Source organism: Choloepus didactylus, chromosome 5, assembly GCF_015220235.1.
Source record: "Choloepus didactylus isolate mChoDid1 chromosome 5, mChoDid1.pri, whole genome shotgun sequence".
Lineage (NCBI taxonomy): Eukaryota > Metazoa > Chordata > Mammalia > Pilosa > Megalonychidae > Choloepus > Choloepus didactylus.
Window position 1 is genome coordinate 145,142,694 of NC_051311.1, and position 19,749 is coordinate 145,162,442.

General features: G+C 37.0%; 1 protein-coding gene across 5 annotated transcripts in view; it reads right to left on the bottom strand.

The window, feature by feature from the left end:
- Positions 1-266: 266 nt before the first annotated feature.
- DPY19L2 (dpy-19 like 2) overlaps positions 267-19,749 on the bottom strand; it is a 111,140-nt gene continuing 91,657 nt past the window's right edge. For 2 of the 5 annotated variants that reach the window (XM_037837060.1, XM_037837062.1), the window contains 6 exons: positions 16,144-16,168; positions 13,835-13,954; positions 12,748-12,922; positions 10,708-10,807; positions 9,240-9,365; positions 267-505 (listed from right to left, as the gene is read on the bottom strand). In XM_037837060.1, coding sequence (XP_037692988.1) covers positions 355-505; positions 9,240-9,365; positions 10,708-10,807; positions 12,748-12,922; positions 13,835-13,954; positions 16,144-16,168 — 697 coding nt within the window. In that variant the 3' untranslated portion in view covers positions 267-354. Of the gene's footprint in view, positions 506-9,239; positions 9,366-10,707; positions 10,808-12,747; positions 12,923-13,834; positions 13,955-16,143; positions 16,169-19,749 lie in introns of those variants that run through there. The other 3 variants (XM_037837061.1, XM_037837063.1, XR_005217061.1) reach the window with 3 other exon arrangements.

Genomic DNA, 19,749 nt, shown 5'->3' on the forward strand with positions numbered 1-19,749 from the left:
TACACACTGGTACTAGAGAAAATCTGAAGCAATTCACCTAGATGGATACAAAATATCCTTGATTTATTAAAATTTCATTGCTCTTTTACATCCATTTAAAAAAAACTTACAATGAACATTTGTTTAAGCAGTATGAAATCATTTAATCATTTATATGACAAGCTTAATAAGGCTGGCATTTAATGGAAAACAATGAAATACTTTACCTTTTAGTAATCAGAAAAACTTTAAATGATTTTTATTTATTCTTTTTTTAAGCATCCCTTATTAAAGCTTATGATTTTTATTGTAAATAAGCCAAACAGTAATTATTTCCAACATATTTCTTTGCATTACAGAGTAATGGTCTCACTTTCAGTTAACTTTTAATACTCTGAACATACTATTCTGAAATACTGTGGTGAAGTAAGGCCTTGCATCCTTAAGCAGGATGCTACATAAGGGAGGGTTAGCTGCATTGGAAGGATCTTCCACATCCCAAATTTCAAGCATACTGCAACCAGGCCTTAAAAAAATTGAAACACATATATATTAAAATTGCATTCAAATCTATAGGAAATACGCAAATTATAAAGTATTTTCCTCAATTTTCAAAGACTTAGATTCATAAAGTCAAGATTTAAAGTATCATTAAAAAACAAAATAAATACTTAGAAACATTAAAAATGAAATTAAGTATGCTGCATTTCCAGGTCCCACTTAACCAAATCATGAGACCTGTCCTAATAAAGGCTCAATATACATTCAGAAATACATATTGAAAAATTCACTTTCAAAATAAAATATTCATTTGATTTTCTAAGATCCATCATCATCCAAACATAAGGCCAACCTAGTAGTGGAATGGGTCAAATTAAAGGAAAGGTAATATAATTCCCAATGAAATTCATATTTTAGAGCATATATTAAGTAGGACTAGCATGAAAACATGTAGTTCAAAGCAGGGAATTGTTCTCCACCCCTTTCATTTTTGCACGGCTCCATGAGTGGGCCTGCAGGAGACAGGACCTCTCATTAGAGAATAGTCCTGCATGAAAGTCATCAAAGGGAAGGATTCAGGCAAAATCGGTTTCTAATTTTTTAATGGTTCTATTGAGGTATACTTTACAAACGATAAAAGTCATTCACGTTATGTCAAAGTTCCATAAGTATGGCCAAAGGTGTGTAGTTGTGTAAGAACCACCACAGTGATAAGACGAAACATTTCTATCACCCCAGTAAGTTCCCTCCTGCCCTTCTGTTGCCAATCCCCTCCCCCAAACCTGGCCCCAGGTAACCAGTGATCTCCTCCTTTCTGTCACGGAAAGTTTTGACTTTTGGAGATTTTCATGTAAACAGAGTCACACCTCATGGAGGCTTTTATTTCTTTTGAGATGGTACCTTAGATGTTGTGGCTACTATAGCTTCTATTGTGGTTCATTAGTTCCTTCATTGTTATTGCTGAACAGTATTCCATTGTATGGAGATACCACAATTTGTTTATCCATTCACAAGTTGATGAACACTTGAGATACTTTGAGTTTAGGACCCTTATGGACTATGCTGTATGAATATTCATGGACAACACTTTGGTGGACAAAAGTTATCATTTCTCTGAGGGAAACACTTAGGAGTGGAATTGCTCAGTTCTATTGTTAAGTGTATATTTAATTCTATAAGAAACTTCAAAACTGATATCCAAAGTCGCTGTACGATTTCCCACTCCCATCAACAATGTATGAGAGTTCAAGTTGCTCTATATCCTCACAAATACGTAGTTTGATTGGCCTTTTTACTTTAAGTCATTCTAGTGAGTTGGTGACATGTCTGTTCAAATATTTTGCCAAATTTTAATTGTGTTGCTTGTCTTATTGATTTTTCAGAGTTTTTACATATTCTGGATAAAGGTATTTGTCAGATTTTCAAGCAGATTTATTGGGGCATAATTGCACAATAAACTGCATATATTTAGAGTATACATTTTAATGTTTTGCTATATGTATATACCCATGAAAACATAGCCACAATTAAAATAGTGAACACATCATCACTCTTAACAGTTTACACATACCCTTTTTGTAATTCTACCCTCTTTTCCCTGCCAACTCCTTCTCTCCTCAGGCAACCATTGATCTGTTTTCTGACAATTACTTCACATTTTCTGGAATTATATTGCAGACATCCTTTCGTCTGCCATCTTCTACTCAGTATAATTACTTTGAGATTCGTGATGTTGTATGTATCAACATTCATTCTCTTTTATTGGTGAGTAGTATTCAATTGTATGGAGATTTCAATAATATGTTCAAATAGTATGTTTATCCATTCACCTGTTGATGGACATTTGGGTTGTTTCTAGTATTTGGTTATTATAGAAATAAGCTGCTATGAGCATTTACTTACAAGTACTGGTATGGACATATGCCTTCTTTATTTTAAGTCAATACATAGAGTAGGTGTATGAAATTGTCAAACTGCTTTGTACAGTGGTTTGATCATATTACATTTTTTAAGTCTTACACATTTTTGACCAATTCTTCCATTGCAGCCAACTTTTGTATTTAATTTATTTTTTTGTAATGAACTTTTTAGAACCCCTGCTAATTTCCTAATGTGCAAATTTTCCGATATTTTCTTTGAGGTTACCTTGGGGCTTAAATTTAACTTTCAAATTCTGTAACAATCTTACTGGATTTGAAACCAAATCAATTTCAATAACATATACAAGCGACATACCTATATCCCTCTCTTCAACCTTTATGTAGTTCTTGTCACAAGCTACATATTTATACAAGTCCAAAACAATTGATTTATCATTACATTTTAGGCATATAGCTTTTAGATCCTTAACCAGAGATCTTTATTTATTCATGTGGCTTTGATCTGTTGTCTAGGATTCTTTCCTTTCAACCTGCAAAATTCCATATAGCATGTCTTTCTTGTAGAGTCAGTCTGATGAACTCCCTCAGCTTTTGTTTATCTGGATGTTTTAATTTCCTAGGCTGGGAATTTATTCCTTCACTGTTCTGAGGCCAGGAAAATGTCCAAATCAGAGCATTATCAAGGCAATGCCTTCTCCCCCAAAGACTGTGGCATTCTGGGGCTGGCTGCTGGTGATCCTTGGTTCCTCTGTCACATGGCAAGGCACACAGTGGAGCCTCCTGCTCTCTCCCTTCTTTTCCGGTTCCACGGATTTCTAGCCTTTTGCTTCCCATGGCTTTCTCTCTGAATTTCTTATAAAGGATTCCAGTAATAGGATTAAGACTCCTCCTGCCTGAGGTGGGACATACCTTACTGAAGTAACCTCATCAAAAATCCTACTTATAATAGGTTCACACACACAGGAATGGATTAACTTTAAAAATAAGTTTTTCTAGGATAGACAGAGTTCCAAACCACCACAGTGGGTATATCTTAATCTTTCCCTCATTTCTGAGAGACCGATTTGCCAGATATAAAATTGTGGGTTGGCAAATTTTTGCTTTCAGCACTTTAAATATGTCATCCCGCTGCCTTCTTTCCTCTATGGTTTCCAATGAGAGACTGGCACTTAATCTGATTAAGACTCCCCTGATACATAACATACCGTTTCCTTCTTGTGGCTTGAAGAATTCTCTAACTTTGACATTTGACAGTTTGATTATAAAATGTCGTTGCTTGGGTCTACTTTGATTTATCCTGTTGGGAGTTTGGTTTCTTGGATGTGTATATTCATGTCTTTCATTAACTTTGGAAAGTTTTTGGCCATTTTCTTCATATATTCTCTCTGCCCCTTTCTCTCTTTCTTCTTCTTGGACTCCCACAATGCATACATTGGTATGCTTGATGGTGTCCCACAGGTCTCTCAGATTCTGTTCACTTTTCTTCATTTTTTTTTTCTTTTTGCTCCTCAGACAGAATGATTTCAAATTGTCTTAACATCATGTTCACTGATTCTTTCTTCTGCTGTCTCCAACCTGCTGTTGAATCCTTCTAGGGAATTTTTAAATTCTGCTAAAAATGTCTTCAGCTCTGTTTGGTTCCTTTTCATAATTTTAATCTCTATATTGATACTCAGTGTTCACCTGTTGTTTGTCTGATTCCCTTCAATTCTTTGTCCATGTTTTCATTTAGCTTTGTAAGTATATTTAGGATTATTTTTTAAAAAGACTTTGGTATGTCCCAGGTATGATCCTCCTTGTTGATGGTTTCTAATACTTTAACCTGCTCCTCTGCAGGGGCCATCACTTCCTATTTCTTTGTACGTTTTATAATCTTTTCTTGAAACCTGGGCATTTTGATATTTTAATGTGTTATCAATGGAATTTAGACCCCGAGGCATCTGTTTCTTAAGCTTGTATCCAGGTAGTGTTTATGATAGAGATTTCCTTGAAAGCCAGAAGCTGTGCTGCTAACCCTAACTTCCTTAGTCCCTCAAGGCTCTGAGCTCCATCTCTGCAACTCAGAAATCTGCTGGGCTCCACAGATTCCCCTCTGCTACAACCTGCAAACTCTCTCAAGGCAGTAAGCTGGGTCACCTGCACAGCTCACTTTGTTTGCTTCCTGTATTTCAAGGGTCGTTGACTGTCATCACCTCATGTCCAGTGTCCTGAAAGTTGATTTTTCATAAAATTTTTCTGCTTTGTTTTATGGCTATTGTTGTTCCAGGTGGGAAGGTAAATTTGATCCCTGATACCCAAGCTTTCCTAAAAGTGGAAGACATCAGATAAATGATTTGTAGTTATTTTCTCCCAGTCTGTGGCCTGCATCTTCATTTTATTAATAGTCTTTCTAATGGAAAAGTTTCTAATTTTGATGACGCCCAAATGATCAATTATTTCTTCTATGATACATTCGTGTCTGTCACAGAAATCTTTGCCTAATCCAAGGTCACAAAGATTTTCTTCTGTGTTTTCTTCCAGATATGTTATGGTTTTAGTTCCCACATTTCTGTCTATGATCCTCTTAAATAAAATATTTTAAAAGATGTGAGGTGAAGATTATTTTTGTGAGAGTGTGTGCATATGAAAGTCTAATTGTGCCAACACAATTGGTTGAAAAGATTCTCCTCCCTGTAACGACCTTGACCGCTTTGCTGAAAATCAATTGAGCTTATAAATGTGAGTCTGTTTCTGAAGTGTCTGTTATGTTCCGTTCATCTATCTTTATGGCAATGTCACATAAAGATTATTGTAGCGTTAGTGTAAGTCTTAAAATCCTCCATCATTGTTCTTTAAAATTGTTTGGACGTTCTAGGTCCATTGGTGTTCCATGTAAATTTCAGAATCCAAATATCATTTTCAACAAAAAGCCTCCTGGAATATTGATTAGAATTACATCATATCAACAGACCAATTTCTGGAGATTCGCCACATTAACAATATTGAGTCTTTTAATTCATGAATTAAATTTGTCTCCACAATGTTCTGTAGTTACTGTAACAAGTCTTGTTCAGCTTCCATTAAATATATTCCTAATATTTTGAATATTATAAATTCAATAGATTTTTAATTATATTTCTATTTGTTCATTGCTGGCATACAGAAATAGAATTGGTTTTTCAACACTGACCTTGCATCCTATGACAGTGAAACACTATTAGTTCTAAGCTGCATAAAGAAATAAATACCTACGGTAAGGGCAACCATGTGGGGAATTATAAATGCCAGTTATATTGTATTGTATTTTTTGGTATGCAACTCTACATTTTACTTCTTACAGGTTCTAAAATGCAAATGCATAAAAAGTTAATGATAAATCTATGATTTTGAACATAGAGTGTATAGAGATATTATTTTTTAAAAGCACAACAAAAAAGTGAGGGAATGGAGGGAAAAAGGAACAGTGTATGTTTATGCTATTGAAGTTATGTTGGTATTAAATCAAATATGATTACTATAGATTTGAGATATTAAATTTAAACCCTATGGAAACCACAAAGAAAATATCTGAAAAACATATACAGAAGGAAATGAGAATAATCATTTATATACGAAAAGGGACACATTCAACAAGAAGACATAACTATTTATAAATGTATATTCACCAAATAGCAGAGCCCCAAAATACATGAAAAAAATACTGACAGATTTGAAGGGAGAAATAGATAGGTTTACATGAATAGTAGGAGACTTCAATATCACTTTAATAATAGATAGATCATCTAGACAGAAGATCAGTAAGGAAATGGAAGACTTGTATGATACTCTAAACCAATAGACCTAACAGACATATATAAAACACTTCACCCATCAGAAGAAAAGTAAACATTCTTCTCTATTGCACATGAGTCATTCTCCAGGATGGACCATATGTTAGGCTGCAAAAGAGTCCCAATGAATTAAAACTATTGAAATCATAAAATGTATCTTCTCCTACCTCAATCAAATAAAGGTAGAAATCAATAAGGGAGAACTGGAAAATGCACACGTATATGGAAATTAAACAACATATTCTTAGGGTCAAAGAAGAAATCTTAAGGGAAACTAGGACATATCTTGAGGCAAATGAAAACACAACACACCAAAACTTATGGGATGCAGCAAAGGCAGTGTTAAAAGGGAAATTCATAGCCCTAAAATGCTTACATTAACAAAGAGAGATCTCAAATCAGAGACCTAATCTCACTATTAGAGAATTTAGAAAAAGAAGAGCAAACTAAATGCAAAGTGAGCAAAGGGAAGGACGTAACAAAGATCAGAGTAGACATAAATGAAATACAGAATTAAAAAAAAAACAATAGAGAGAATCAACAGAAACAAAAGTTGGTTCTGTGAAAAGATCAATAAAATTGACAAACTTTTAGCTAGACTGACATAGAAAAAGAGAGAGAGGATGCAAATAAATAAAATCATAAATGAAAGGGGGAACATTACCATCAACCCCATCAAAATAAAAAGGAATATAAGAGGATACTATGAACAATTATATGCCATTAAATAAGATAACCTAGATGAAATGGACAAATTCTTAGAAACACACAATCTACCTACATTGACTCAAGAAGAAATAGAAAATTGCAGCAAACCAATTACAACAAAGAGATTGAATCAGTCATCAACAACCTCCCAACAAAGAAAGCCCAGGACCATTCACAAAGGAATTCTACCAAAATCCCAAGAAGACTTAACTCCACTTCTGCTCAAAAAAAACTTGAAGAGGGGGCACACTCCCTAACTCATTCTATGAGACAAACATCACCCTCAAACAAAATCCAGATAAAGATACCACAAGAAAAGAATACTACAAACAAATACCTCTCATGAATATAGATACAAAATTTCTCAACAAAATACTAGCAAACTGAATCCAACAGCATATTAAAAGCATTATACTCCATGATCAAGTGGGACTTAACCCTGGAATGCAAGGTTGGTTCGTTACAAGAAAATCAATTAATGTAATACACCACATTAACAGAATGAAATATAAAAAACATGATCATCTCAATTGATGCAGAAAAGGCATCTGAAAAAATACAGACTCCCCCTTGGAAAAAAAAATTAGAAAACTAGGAATAGAAGGAAACTTCTTCAACATGATAAAGGGCATATGTGAAAATCCCACAGCTGACATCCTACTCAGTGGTGAAAGACTGAAAGCATCCCTTCTAAGATCAGGTAAGACAAGGATGTACCCTGTCACCACTGTTTATTCAACTTTATACTGGAATTTCTAGCAGAACAATTTGGAAAGAAAAAGAAATTAAAGCCATCCAAATTGGAAAGGGAAGACGTGAAACTTCCCCTATTTGCAGATGACATGATCCTATATATAGAAAATCCTGAAAAATGCACAAGAAAGCTAATATAGCTAATAAATGAATTCAGCAAAGTGGCAGGATACAAGATCAATGCACAAAAGTCAGAAGTGGTTCCATACACTAGTAATGAGCAATCTGAGGAGAAAATGAAGAAAAAGATTCCAGTTACAATAGCAACTGAAAGCATAAAATATCTAGGAATAAACCTAACCAAGGATGTAAAGGACTTGTACTCAGAAAACTACAAAACATTGTTAAAGGAAATTAAAGAAGACCTCTATAAATGGAAGGATATTCTGTGTTCATGGATTGAAAGACTAAATATCATTAAGATGTCAATTCTACCCAAATTCATTTACAGATTCAATGTAATCCCAATCAGAATTCCAACAGCCTACTTTCCAGAAATGGAAAAGCCAATCATCAAGTTTATATGGAAGGGAAAGAGGTCCTGAATAGCCAAAGCCTTCTTGAAAAAGAAGAACAAAGTTGGAGGACACACATTTCTCAATTTTAAAACTTATTACAAAGCTACAGTAATCAAAATAGCATGGAACTGGCACCAGAACAAGCATACAGACCAATAGAATATAACTGAAGTCTCAGAACTAAGCCCTCACATCTACTGCCAAATGATTTTTGACAAGGGTGGCAGATGCACTCAATGAAGAAAGAATGTCTTTTCTACTAATGTTGCTGGAAGAACAGGTTATTCATATACAAAAAAAAGAACAAAGGCAGACCCCTACCTCACACCATGTATAAAAATTAACCCAAAATAGGTTTAAAAAAAAAGTTAGAGAATTTTCCTATAATCTGGCTATCCCACTTCTAGGTATATACCCAAAAGACTTGAAAACAGGAACTCAAAAACGCATTTGAATACTGATGATCATAGCATTTTCCACAATTACTAAAAAGCAGAAGCAATCCAAATGTCTGCCGACAGATGAACAGACAAACAAAATGTGGTCTATACATAAAATGGAATATTATTACGTCATAAAAAGTAATGAAATTCTGATGCATGCAACAACATGGATGAACCTTAAAGATATCCTGTTGGGTGAAATAAGCCAGACATAGAAGAACAAATATTTTATGAGCTCATTGATATGAAATCATTAGCATACAGTACAATACAGGTTACCAGGGGACAGGGTAGGCGTAGGGAATTGGGAGTTAATGCTTAATTGGTACAGAATTTCTGTTTAGGGTGATGGAAAAGTTTTGGGAATGGATGGTGGTGATGGTAGCATAGCATTGTGAATGCCATTAACAGCAATGAAATATATTTCAATGTGGTTAGAAGGGGAAATTTTAGGTTGTATCTAAATTACTAGAATAAAAACTTCATCAATTTTAAGAAAGGTACCACACTAATGAAAATGTTAACAAGGGGTGGGGAGTATATGGGAACTCTCTATATTTTTTTTCTATAAAACCTACAACTTATCTAATTTAAAAAAATACATTAAAATATATATACTATATCATATAATATAGGATTAATACTCACTTAGTTCTCACAACACACCATGCCTCTTCTAAAATGTAATAATTTACATGTAAATCCAACAACTTATCTCTCACTTCTTTCACAGATTTTCGACTATATGCAGAATAAACTACTTTTGTCCGGGCCCTTTAAATTCAAACAACAGGTTAAGAAATTTAAAAATAAATGATAACAAAATGGACTAAAGAAGTTTTGATGACAAATTAAAATCCCAATACTCACTAGATGGGCAATCTATGACCCAAAACATCATACATTATTTTCAGAATAGCAGTTTTCCACAATCCTATTTATTTTTTGTACGTGCTAAAACTCCCAGGACTTTCAATTTTGTATATACTGCTGGTTAGTGTATAAACTGGTCTAGAGTTGCAGTAGGTGGCAGGATAATAGTTCAGGTCACAACATTTGTTTTACATAGATCACAAAACAATCTGCTTGTGGAAGACACTTGGGGCTGAAGGTATGAAAATACAGATTTCAGCAGACAACTTCATTGTATAGAAGTTCTAAAAACCACGAGTGCAGGCTGTATGTTAGAAATAAAGCATTTAGACAGTGGGCATCTATGGTAACAGAGCAGGCAGATAAAACATGTTAATGGAAGCTTGAGAACCAGAGATGTGCACCAAATTATGGCATAACAGACAATCTGACACTAAATAAGAGTTCTTACGAAATCCTGAACACATCACCACTTACGCATTAAACATCATTTAGGATTTTAAGTGTATGGGATTACCAATATCAACAACCAGACCTAAAACTTCAAATAATTTATAATTTTACTTTGAGTAATAGACCAAAACTCACCTAAAAGGGAAAGAGAACCTTGACAATAACTACAATGATCAACACATTTTTTAAAAATCCAGTCATTTAAGGAAAACAAAAACTCAGATCTCATGGAAGCTAGAGTTCTCACAAAATACCCTAAGTTTTCATAAAAGCATGCAGTATAGCAAATTTCACATACTTTTTCTACCTGTCAAAAAAGGCTAGTAATATGGCCACCAGTAAGCTCAAGAAAGGTGTAAGATCTAGAACAGTATAAGATCTAGAACATGTAAGATCTAGCACGGTTCGTTAAAGCAGGCAGAGGGGCCGTTGGAGACCAGAACTGGGGTTGGCAAACTGGCCTCAGGCCAAACCCACCACACCTCCTAGTACTACTACTCCTGGGCAGTTATACTGGAACATACACACCAAAGACTAACCATAAATATGCGATACATTTTTTGCTTTGAGAAAACTGACCTTTTCTTTTTTAAAAAGAGTTTGCAGAGAACCAAGGTACAAATTATAATTTCTGGGTAATATCAATTTTCTCAACTTCCAGCATGAATATGAGGATGAGAGGATGTGTGTGTGTGTGTGTGTGTGTGCACACGCATGCGTGTAAAATTTTTCCCTATTCCTAAGACTTGGTAGTAAGGGAGGCTGGTTGAAGTATTCAAGGGCTGCCAACCTCAAGTCTGCATCCTCATAATGTGGATGGTTCACGATGGGACGCAGTGTAGACAGCTTGACACTTGCCATCGTGGGCATGATACCCGCAAAAACAGCATCTGAAACACAACATCACACTCCTCAACAAAATGTTTTAGAGAACACCAAAAGTTAAACTTACCTCTACTATTTGAACCCAAATGAAGAAATCCAAAGTATATTTAAATGATAGCCATTGAACACATTCTTTTCATTCATTCAGTGTTTATCGATTGCCTACTATATTACTGCCAGGAAATGTGTTAAATATTTTTATGAGGGTTAAATCATTTAATTCACATGACAACTCAATGAGGCAGGTTCCGTATCCTTCTTATTTTATAGATGAAGAAGGGGAGACGTGGTGGAGTTAAGTAACTTGCCCAAAACTGCACAGCTAGGAAGTGTCGGAGCATACCTCCCACCCATTTCCCTTCAGCTTCCAGCATGTCCGAGCATCACGCGAAGAGCCAGTGCCACAGAGCCACCCGGGACTGGAAAGTGTAGCAAGATTTCAGGTTTTGTTCTAATAATTTAAAATGCTAGGAACTAAGAAAGAATAAGATATTTTTCCTTTCAATGCAATGAAGCCTCCACTTAGTCCGCAGTATGTATTGGGAAAGCTATCCCCTCCACTCCATTTAGCCCCACTGGTCCATGGCCAGGTGAGTGGGCCATGGGCTGGACTTCAGCTCCCACCTGTCATCTCAGCTGGGCCCCTCTGTGCAGTGTTCAAACTATACAAGCTTACCGGAGGGCCTGAATATGAGCACCTGTCCCACCTACACTATAGAACTTCAGACATCTTCTAATATGGGGTAACCATGAAAGAACTCATAACATAGAGATGAGAAGATCTCAAAGAGATTGAAGGAGAGGTAGCTGAAGATAAGGTTGCCATTTGTGGGGGTTATCTTAGAAGGTAAGTTGCCAAATGTAGGCTCTCTCTGCCAGGAACCCAAAACAAACATGAAAACAAAGAAAGGCACAAGAAACGAATTAATGAGCAGTTTCCTTTTAAAGCTTGGGAAACCTAGCTGTAAACTGGGGAAGGGCAAAGGAGAGTCAAGGGAGTGACCATCTTCTTCTATAGGGCAAAAGGCAGCTGGGGGTTAATTAAAAAGTTCTAATTTAACTGGTAGCTCTAAGTGATATGCGTCACTCATACCCTTTCAAAGCTATAGACCGAGTAAGTGAGCCGAAGCTTATAAAAATGGCTAACTGGTAAAATGTTGGCTATCAAATAAGAGACGAGAAAACCGATTTAAGGAGTCATAAGATGAATTTAAATAAACCACAATGAAGAATTTCTGTCAGAAAAAATTACCAAACATAAAAATAGTCTTGGACAAGACTGCATATAAAACTTCATGGAATATACTTATTTTCTATCTATCTGCTTGAGGCAGTTTCAAATAAAGAAAGGAAGAAAAGAAGGTAAGCTAAAAAGAAAATTTTGGAGTACTTAAAAGTAGGATGTATACTCATCTCTTTGAGGTAGTTAGGTAGGAAAGCAGAATGTCTAAGATTTTAACCCCTCTGCACTTAACCAGCTTTTACACAGAGATAGAGCAGGTAATTACCACGGATTGAAGCAGTAGAGCGGAGCCAGTAAACACCCCGCAATCCAAAGTAACTTCTCCAATGGCCTGTCGCAAGGTCTGAAATTTTGTCATTAAATATTTATTTCTCTGATTTGTCATTGTTATGACAATACAATAATGACCCATGAGAGTAATGACTGTGAACAATCATTAATTCCTTAGTGTTAATTAAAAGTCTTTTGCAAGTTATCTAGGAGGAATTTAAAGAGGGCACAAAATTGGCTTTTGAAAAGGTTTGACTGGATGGACACTGCAAGAAGCATGGCGCAAAATCTGTGAGGGTATGACTATGTGTGTGTATGTGTTTAAATTATATATATATAAAACAAAAACATATAACTATATAAGATATAAATGTGTGAATATATATACGCATTTATAAAACTAAATATACATACAACTAAATAGCTACATACCTGTTCTGGTATTGTATTTGATCCACTGTATAAGTTCTTCCTGCGGCACATTATAAAACTCTCCCTTTATGCTCCATTGATTATGGAGATTTGCACAACCTTGTATTGACATCACTGTTAGAATGCCAAAGATAAAATTCTCAAAACGAACTCTGCAAAAAAGCCAGCCAAAGAGCTGAAATGAAAGAAACCATTTATTTATAATTCTTATGTGAAGACTGCTATAGGAATCAAAAACAAATTCTCACCTTGCTACTTAAATCAAGTAATTACCATTTGATAATATTATTACACTAATACATGTGATTATCATCACCTATAGCTCAAAAACAATAAATCTTTTGGATTTTTAGGATCTTGTTAAAAGTGGAGCTTTCTCTCCTCTCAAAAGAACTCAGGAAGGAAGACCTAATCTCTCTAGGATTGATTTACTCCCAGGGATTAAGATTATTGAAGCACAATTTAGAAACATCCTAGAATTAAATCCTTTAACATTTGGCTGCCTTCTATGAAAACCTTGAGGGAAACCCCGCTAGTATTGCCAGGAATATTCCTCTCAGGAAAATAAGCACTGTGATACTCTAAGACAGCATGCTCTTAATAAAAATAAACACGGTATTTCTAGAAGTAACTTGGTCCCAAGATTCTCGCTACTTAGTCTAGTTATTTTATATATCAGATACACTAAAGGAACTTCACAATTGATGACTTCCCCTAGGTATACTCTGAGCCAAACAGACTATACTATAAGAATTATACTGCATCAACTTTAGTATTGGAAGAGGCCTTTACGAGAGTTTTGGTGGGCCAGGAAATTGTTGGACAGACCCGAACTCCAACAGACTATGTTTATGGAGAGGATACTAACAGTGGGGAAGGTACGCCTCGTCTCTTGTCATAGAATATCAGTTAAAACCTATGAATAATTTCCAAAGCTACTTGTAGTTGCTTTCTTACTCTATAGTGAACCATGAATTGACATTTGAAATCACTTATTTAAGTTAAAAACACTTAGAGGATTAATCAGAAAACCCACGGTAACTACACTGTTGTTGCTAGAGTAGTTAGAGACAAATGAATGCCTTACCCTTCGAGAGCATATCAAGGAAGCCATAATACACATGTGAGGTGTCAAAAACAGCTTCAGCCTCATAATTAAAATGGCAAGGGCACTAAATGCTAAAAACTGCAGCATGTGAAAAACCAGCTATAAAAACACAAAACAAAATGACATTTTCACTTTATATATTTTAGAATAAATATAAAATAAAGTAAAACCATTAGGACTAGAGTCTTTTAACTTAGTAATAAGTATTAAACATGCATTCACTCGTTCATCAAAGATTTAATGCTTAATATATGCCAGGTACTGTTTGGGGGGCTTCACATATAACAGAGAACGGAACAACAGGGGACAGCTTCTCCCTTGTGAGACTTACATTCTAGTGTACTCAGTAAGGAGAGGCAGAAACTAAATATAACCAATAAATCCATTACATAGTCTATCAGAAAGTGAAATACTTGGCGGCAAATAGCAGGGAGCAGGGAAAGGAGGCTGGCAGTGGAGAAGTGGGGGTGGAGCCACAGTTGCAGTTTTAAGCAGGCCCCTCAGGGTGGCCTCACTGAAAACGTGACATTTGAATAAGTGAGGAAGTGAACCAGGGAGACATAAAAATGTCACCGCATCCTGAAACTAGCTGAAATGTATTTCCTTATATCACATCTGAAAAATAACAGCCCCTGTGCTTTCCCCAGGTTTGATGCCTTCTGCGACCCCTTACCCCTAAAGTGAAAATAGTTGCTGTCTCCCCAACCATGGAAAATTTATCATTTGCGAGTCCAAAGTGGGAGGTGGGTACGGGGGTCAGCCTCTTGCTCAACAGATTTATGATTTTACATTTACACTACACTGAAAGATGGTATAACATTTCTCCTACCTTCAAGTATGCATAATTTTATGATGGAGACATGAAACAAATGTGACAGATTTTAGAAATTTAAGATCTACTGATTTCAGAAATTTAAATCAACAATGTGCCTATGCACTAGGAGTTTAGCATACTCTCTTTAGTCTAAAGTGATTGGGAGATCTGCTATATCTGTCCTTGTTAGTCTCCTTGACTTCTGCTCCAAAGTCAGTCCAAAACCAAGGTGTCATCAAGGCAATGCTCTCTCTCAGAAGACTGCGGCATTCTGGGCTGGTTGCCGGGATCCTTGCTCCTTGGCTTTTCTGTCACATGACAATGCACATGGCGGCCTCTCCTGGCTTCTTTCTCTTCCTGTTTCTGTTGACTTTCAGCTCCTGGCTGCTCCCTCTGGCTTTTTCCCTATGTGGTCTTCCCTATAAGGACTCCAGTAATAGGATTAAGACCCATCCTAATTTAGGTGGTCCACACTTAAACTGAACGAACCTTTTCAAAAGGTCCTTTCTACAAGGGCTCACACCCACAGGAACGGATTGAGTTTAAGAATATGCTTTTGTGGGGTACATAGCTCCAAGCTACCCCACACATCAACACTGGAAGCCACATGTTGGAGATGGCAGGGTCAAAGATGGAAGGAGTCTTGGTCTCTCAGGCCAAGAATTAAACTCTTACTGTGTCAAGTCACTGCAATGTTGATGTATCTTTGTAAGAGCTAGCATCACCTAATTAACATAATTTCCTTATTTGCAAAATAGGAATAATATGATGATTATTATTAAATGACACAATACATGGCACATAGTAACTATTCAAAAAGTATTAGTTATGATCATACTATTCCTATTAAGTTCAAATACACTTGTCATCACCTGTAAATTTTACCCTTTCCTTACGACCCACTTAAAGTTCCATCTCTTAGGAAATCCTACTTCCAGCCAACACTCATCTTTCCCTTTCTTCTTGTATGCCCCAGGTAATTTGGCACTACACTGAATGCTGTCACATTTGTTTCATGTCTCCATCATAAAGGTATGCATACTTGAAGGTAGGAGAAATGCTATACCATCTCTCGTATCCTGTAATAAGCCGGAGACCGAGAGCCAAGGCAATGTGGTGGCAGAAGCCCACCTGTCACAAGGCCACGGGTTCTGTCCCGAGGGGCTGCAGCCAGCTGGCTCGGTGGGCTGGGCCACTGTGATGCCAGATGCTTGTTACTGTTAAGTATGTGAAAGAAAGCAATTTAATTTTATGATAGTACACAGCCCTGGTTCAGCCTTCTGGCTTTCAAATGCTCGCACTGTTCAAATCTGTGAGCAGAGTAAAGAGTGAGAAGGGTCAGAAGAAATGCATTTCCAAAGCTCACATCAAGCACTACTGAGGGTGCCTCAGCAGCAAGGTTAAACCTTCATGAATTATCCTTCAACTAGAATTTAAGTCACAAGACTACCAGAGATTAAAATGAAAGCTTTACCTCACCATTTTCAAGGATCTGTTTTCTGGAATAAAACAAAAATACACTCTATTTACTGAATGTCTGTTATAGTATGATTACATTAAAATAATTCATGATTGTTCACTTATTTGTTCTTAGATTTTTATAATTTTATTTCTCTTTAAACTACTTAGGAGCACAAATAAAAACTGAAAATAATGAGATAATACTATTAAAAATTACAGCAATTTTCAAAGTATAATTTAAATTTTTCCTATTAAGGTATGTAAAAGGTCATTCTTCAGTTAAGATAAAGTTGACTTTTCAGATCCCTGTAGATTGTACCTCTGGAAGGACAAATGAATACCAAGAATTTCTATTAAATATTCAATCTATGTATATACAATACTTTAGATAACCACTGTTAGACTTTTGAGTTGTTTCCATTTTCATGATTACAAATAGCATAACATCCTGGTACATAAAACTACTGAGTATTTTCTTAGGATACATTTCTATAAAAAAAATTACTGGGTCAAAAAAATCAATATTTTTAGTCTCCAGAAACATCCTGATTTACTAAATATTTACAACACACTCGTGTTCTAGGCACTGGCAGTGATACAGCAGAGAAAAGTACAGACACAGCTCTTTTCCTCGTGGAACTTACATTACAGTCACACAAGAGGCAAGAGACTACTTCATGCTTCCATTGACAAGACTGGGTGGTTAGTTTTTTAAAGAAGGTTTTAACAGAGCCTTGTAATATGGACTTTGGAGTTGGAGAATAAAGTAAGACAGTGTCCAGAGAAAGTTCAGGGACACAAACAGATCTGGAAATTTATAAAAAGAGCAGTCAAGGAAAGGCCTCTCAAGATAGAAGTGAAACCACAAAAGTGCTCTTCCTCCACTGTAGCTCCTTTCCTACTTACGCAGTCAAGGGGGACAGGTGGATGGCTTTCCACTTGCCCTGAAATCTGCCAGTTAGCACTCTCCTACCCAAATACCCACAGAACCACGGAGAACTGCTGCATGCAAGAGGTGGGTGAGTAATTACCATAATCATCAAGGATCCAGACCATAACTACAGCGACAGATATATCTGGGAACTAATTTAAAATACAAATATACAATGGAATCACAAGATACAAATATTATGAAAGAGAAACTTCAAGATGAGTGAGAAAATAAACTGAGTCTCAGGAAACAGTTATTTCAAGATACAGAAAAAAATATTAAATAAAAATTCAAATTATCATCAGAGCAGTTGGAGAGAATATTGCATCCACAGAATTAACACAAGCTGTGATAAGAAATAATCTTTCAGAAATTCTGAGAAATACATATCTGCCTAATTTGAAACCTTAATAAAGGTTAAGTAGCAGAATGTAAAGGGCTGAAACTGATAACAGAGAAGACCAAGTCACAGACTTCTCTTTGAAAATAAAGAAAAAAATAGATAATCTGAGAGAAACAAAAACAGAGGTTTAAAAGAAAGAGGCTGGAGGCGGGGCAAGATGGCAGACTGGTGAGCTGTATGTTTTAGTTACTCCTCCAGGAAAGTAGGTAAAAAGCCAGGAACTGCGTGGACTGGACACCACAGAGCAATCTGTCTTTGGGCATACTTCATACAACACCCATGAAAACGTGGAACTGCTGAGATCAGCGAAATCTGTAAGTTTTTGCGGCCAGGGGACCCGCGCCCCTCCCTGCCAGGCTCAGTCCCGGGGGAGGAGGGGCTGTCAGCTCCAGGAAGGAGAAGGGAGAATTGCAGTGGCTGCTCTTATCCGAAACTCATTCTACTGATTCAAACTCCAACCATAGATAGACTGAGACCAGACACCAGAGACTCTGAGAGCAGCCAGCCCAGCAGAGAGGAGACAGGCATAGAAAAAAAACAACACGAAAAACTCCAAAATAAAAGCAGAGGATTTTTGGAGTTCTGGTGAACACAGAAAGGGGAAGGGCGGAGATCAGGCCTTGAGGCGCATATGCAAATCCCGAAGCAAGGCTGATCTCTCTGCCCTGTGCACCTTTCCTTAATGGCCCTGGTTGCTTTGTCTATTAGCATTTCAATAACCCATTAGATCTCTGAGGAGGGCCGTTTTTTTTTTTTTTTAATCCTTTTTGCTTTTTCTAAAACAATTACTCTAAGAAGCTCAATACAGAAAGCTTCAAAGAATTGAAATTTGGGCACGTCAAGTCAAGAGCAGAACTAAGAGAGCTCTGAGACAAAAGGCAATAATCCAGTGGCTGAGAAAATTCACTAAACAACACAACTTCCCAAGAAAAGGGGGGTGTCCGCTCACAGCCACCATCCTGGTGGACAGGAAACACTCCTGCCCATCGCCAGCCCCATAGCCCAGAGCTGCCCCAGACAACCCAGTGTGACGGAAGTGCTTCAAATAACAGGCACACACCACAAAACTGGGCGTGGACATTAGCCTTCCCTGCAACCTCAGCTGAATGTCCCAGAGCTGGGAAGGGGGAGCAGTGTGAATTAACAGAGCCCCATTCAGCCATCATTTGAGCAGACTGGGAGCCTCCCAACACAGCCCAGCAGCCCAGAACTGCCCTGGGGGGACGGCACTCACCTGTGACATAGCACAGTCATCCCTCAACAGAGGACCCGGGGTGCACAGCCTGGAAGAGGGGCCCACTTGCAAGTCTCAGGAGCCATACGCCAATACCAAAGACTTGTGGGTCAGTGGCAGAGACAAACTGTGGCAGGACTGAACTGAAGGATTAGACTATTGCAGCAGCTTTAAAACTCTAGGATCATCAGGGAGATTTGATTGTTAGGGCCACCCCCCCTCCCCGACTGCCCAGAAACACGCCCCACATACAGGGCAGGCAACACCAACTACACACGCAAGCTTGGGACACCAATTGGGCCCCACAAGACTCACTCCCCCACTCACCAAAAAGGCTAAGCAGGGGAGATCTGGCTTGTGGAGAACAGGTGGCTCGTGGACGCCACCTGCTGGTTAGTTAGAAAAAGTGTACTCCACGAAGCTGTAGATCTGATAAATTAGAGATAAGGACTTCAACTAGTCTACAAACCCTAAAAGAACCCTATCAAGTTCAGCAAATGCCACGAGGCCAAAAACAACAGAAAATTATAAAGCATATGAAAAAAACAGACGATATGGATAACCCAAGCCCAAGCACCCAAATCAAAAGACCAGAAGAGACACACCTAGAGCAGCTACTCAAAGAACTAAAGATGAACAATGAGACCATAGTACGGGATATGAAGGAAATCAAGAAGACCCTAGAAGAGCATAAAGAAGACATTGCAAGACTAAATAAAAAAATGGATGATCTTATGGAAATTAAAGAAACTGTTGACCAAATTAAAAAGATTCTGGACACTCATAGTACAAGACTAGAGGAAGTTGAACAACGAATCAGTGACCTGGAAGATGACAGAATGGAAAATGAAAGCATAAAAGAAAGAATGGGGAAAAAAATTGAAAAACTCGAAATGGACCTCAGGGATATGATAGATAATATGAAATGTCCGAATATAAGACTCATTGGTGTCCCAGAAGGGGAAGAAAAGGGTAAAGGTCTAGGAAGAGTATTCAAAGAAATTGTTGGGGAAAACTTCCCAAATCTTCTAAACAACATAAATACACAAAT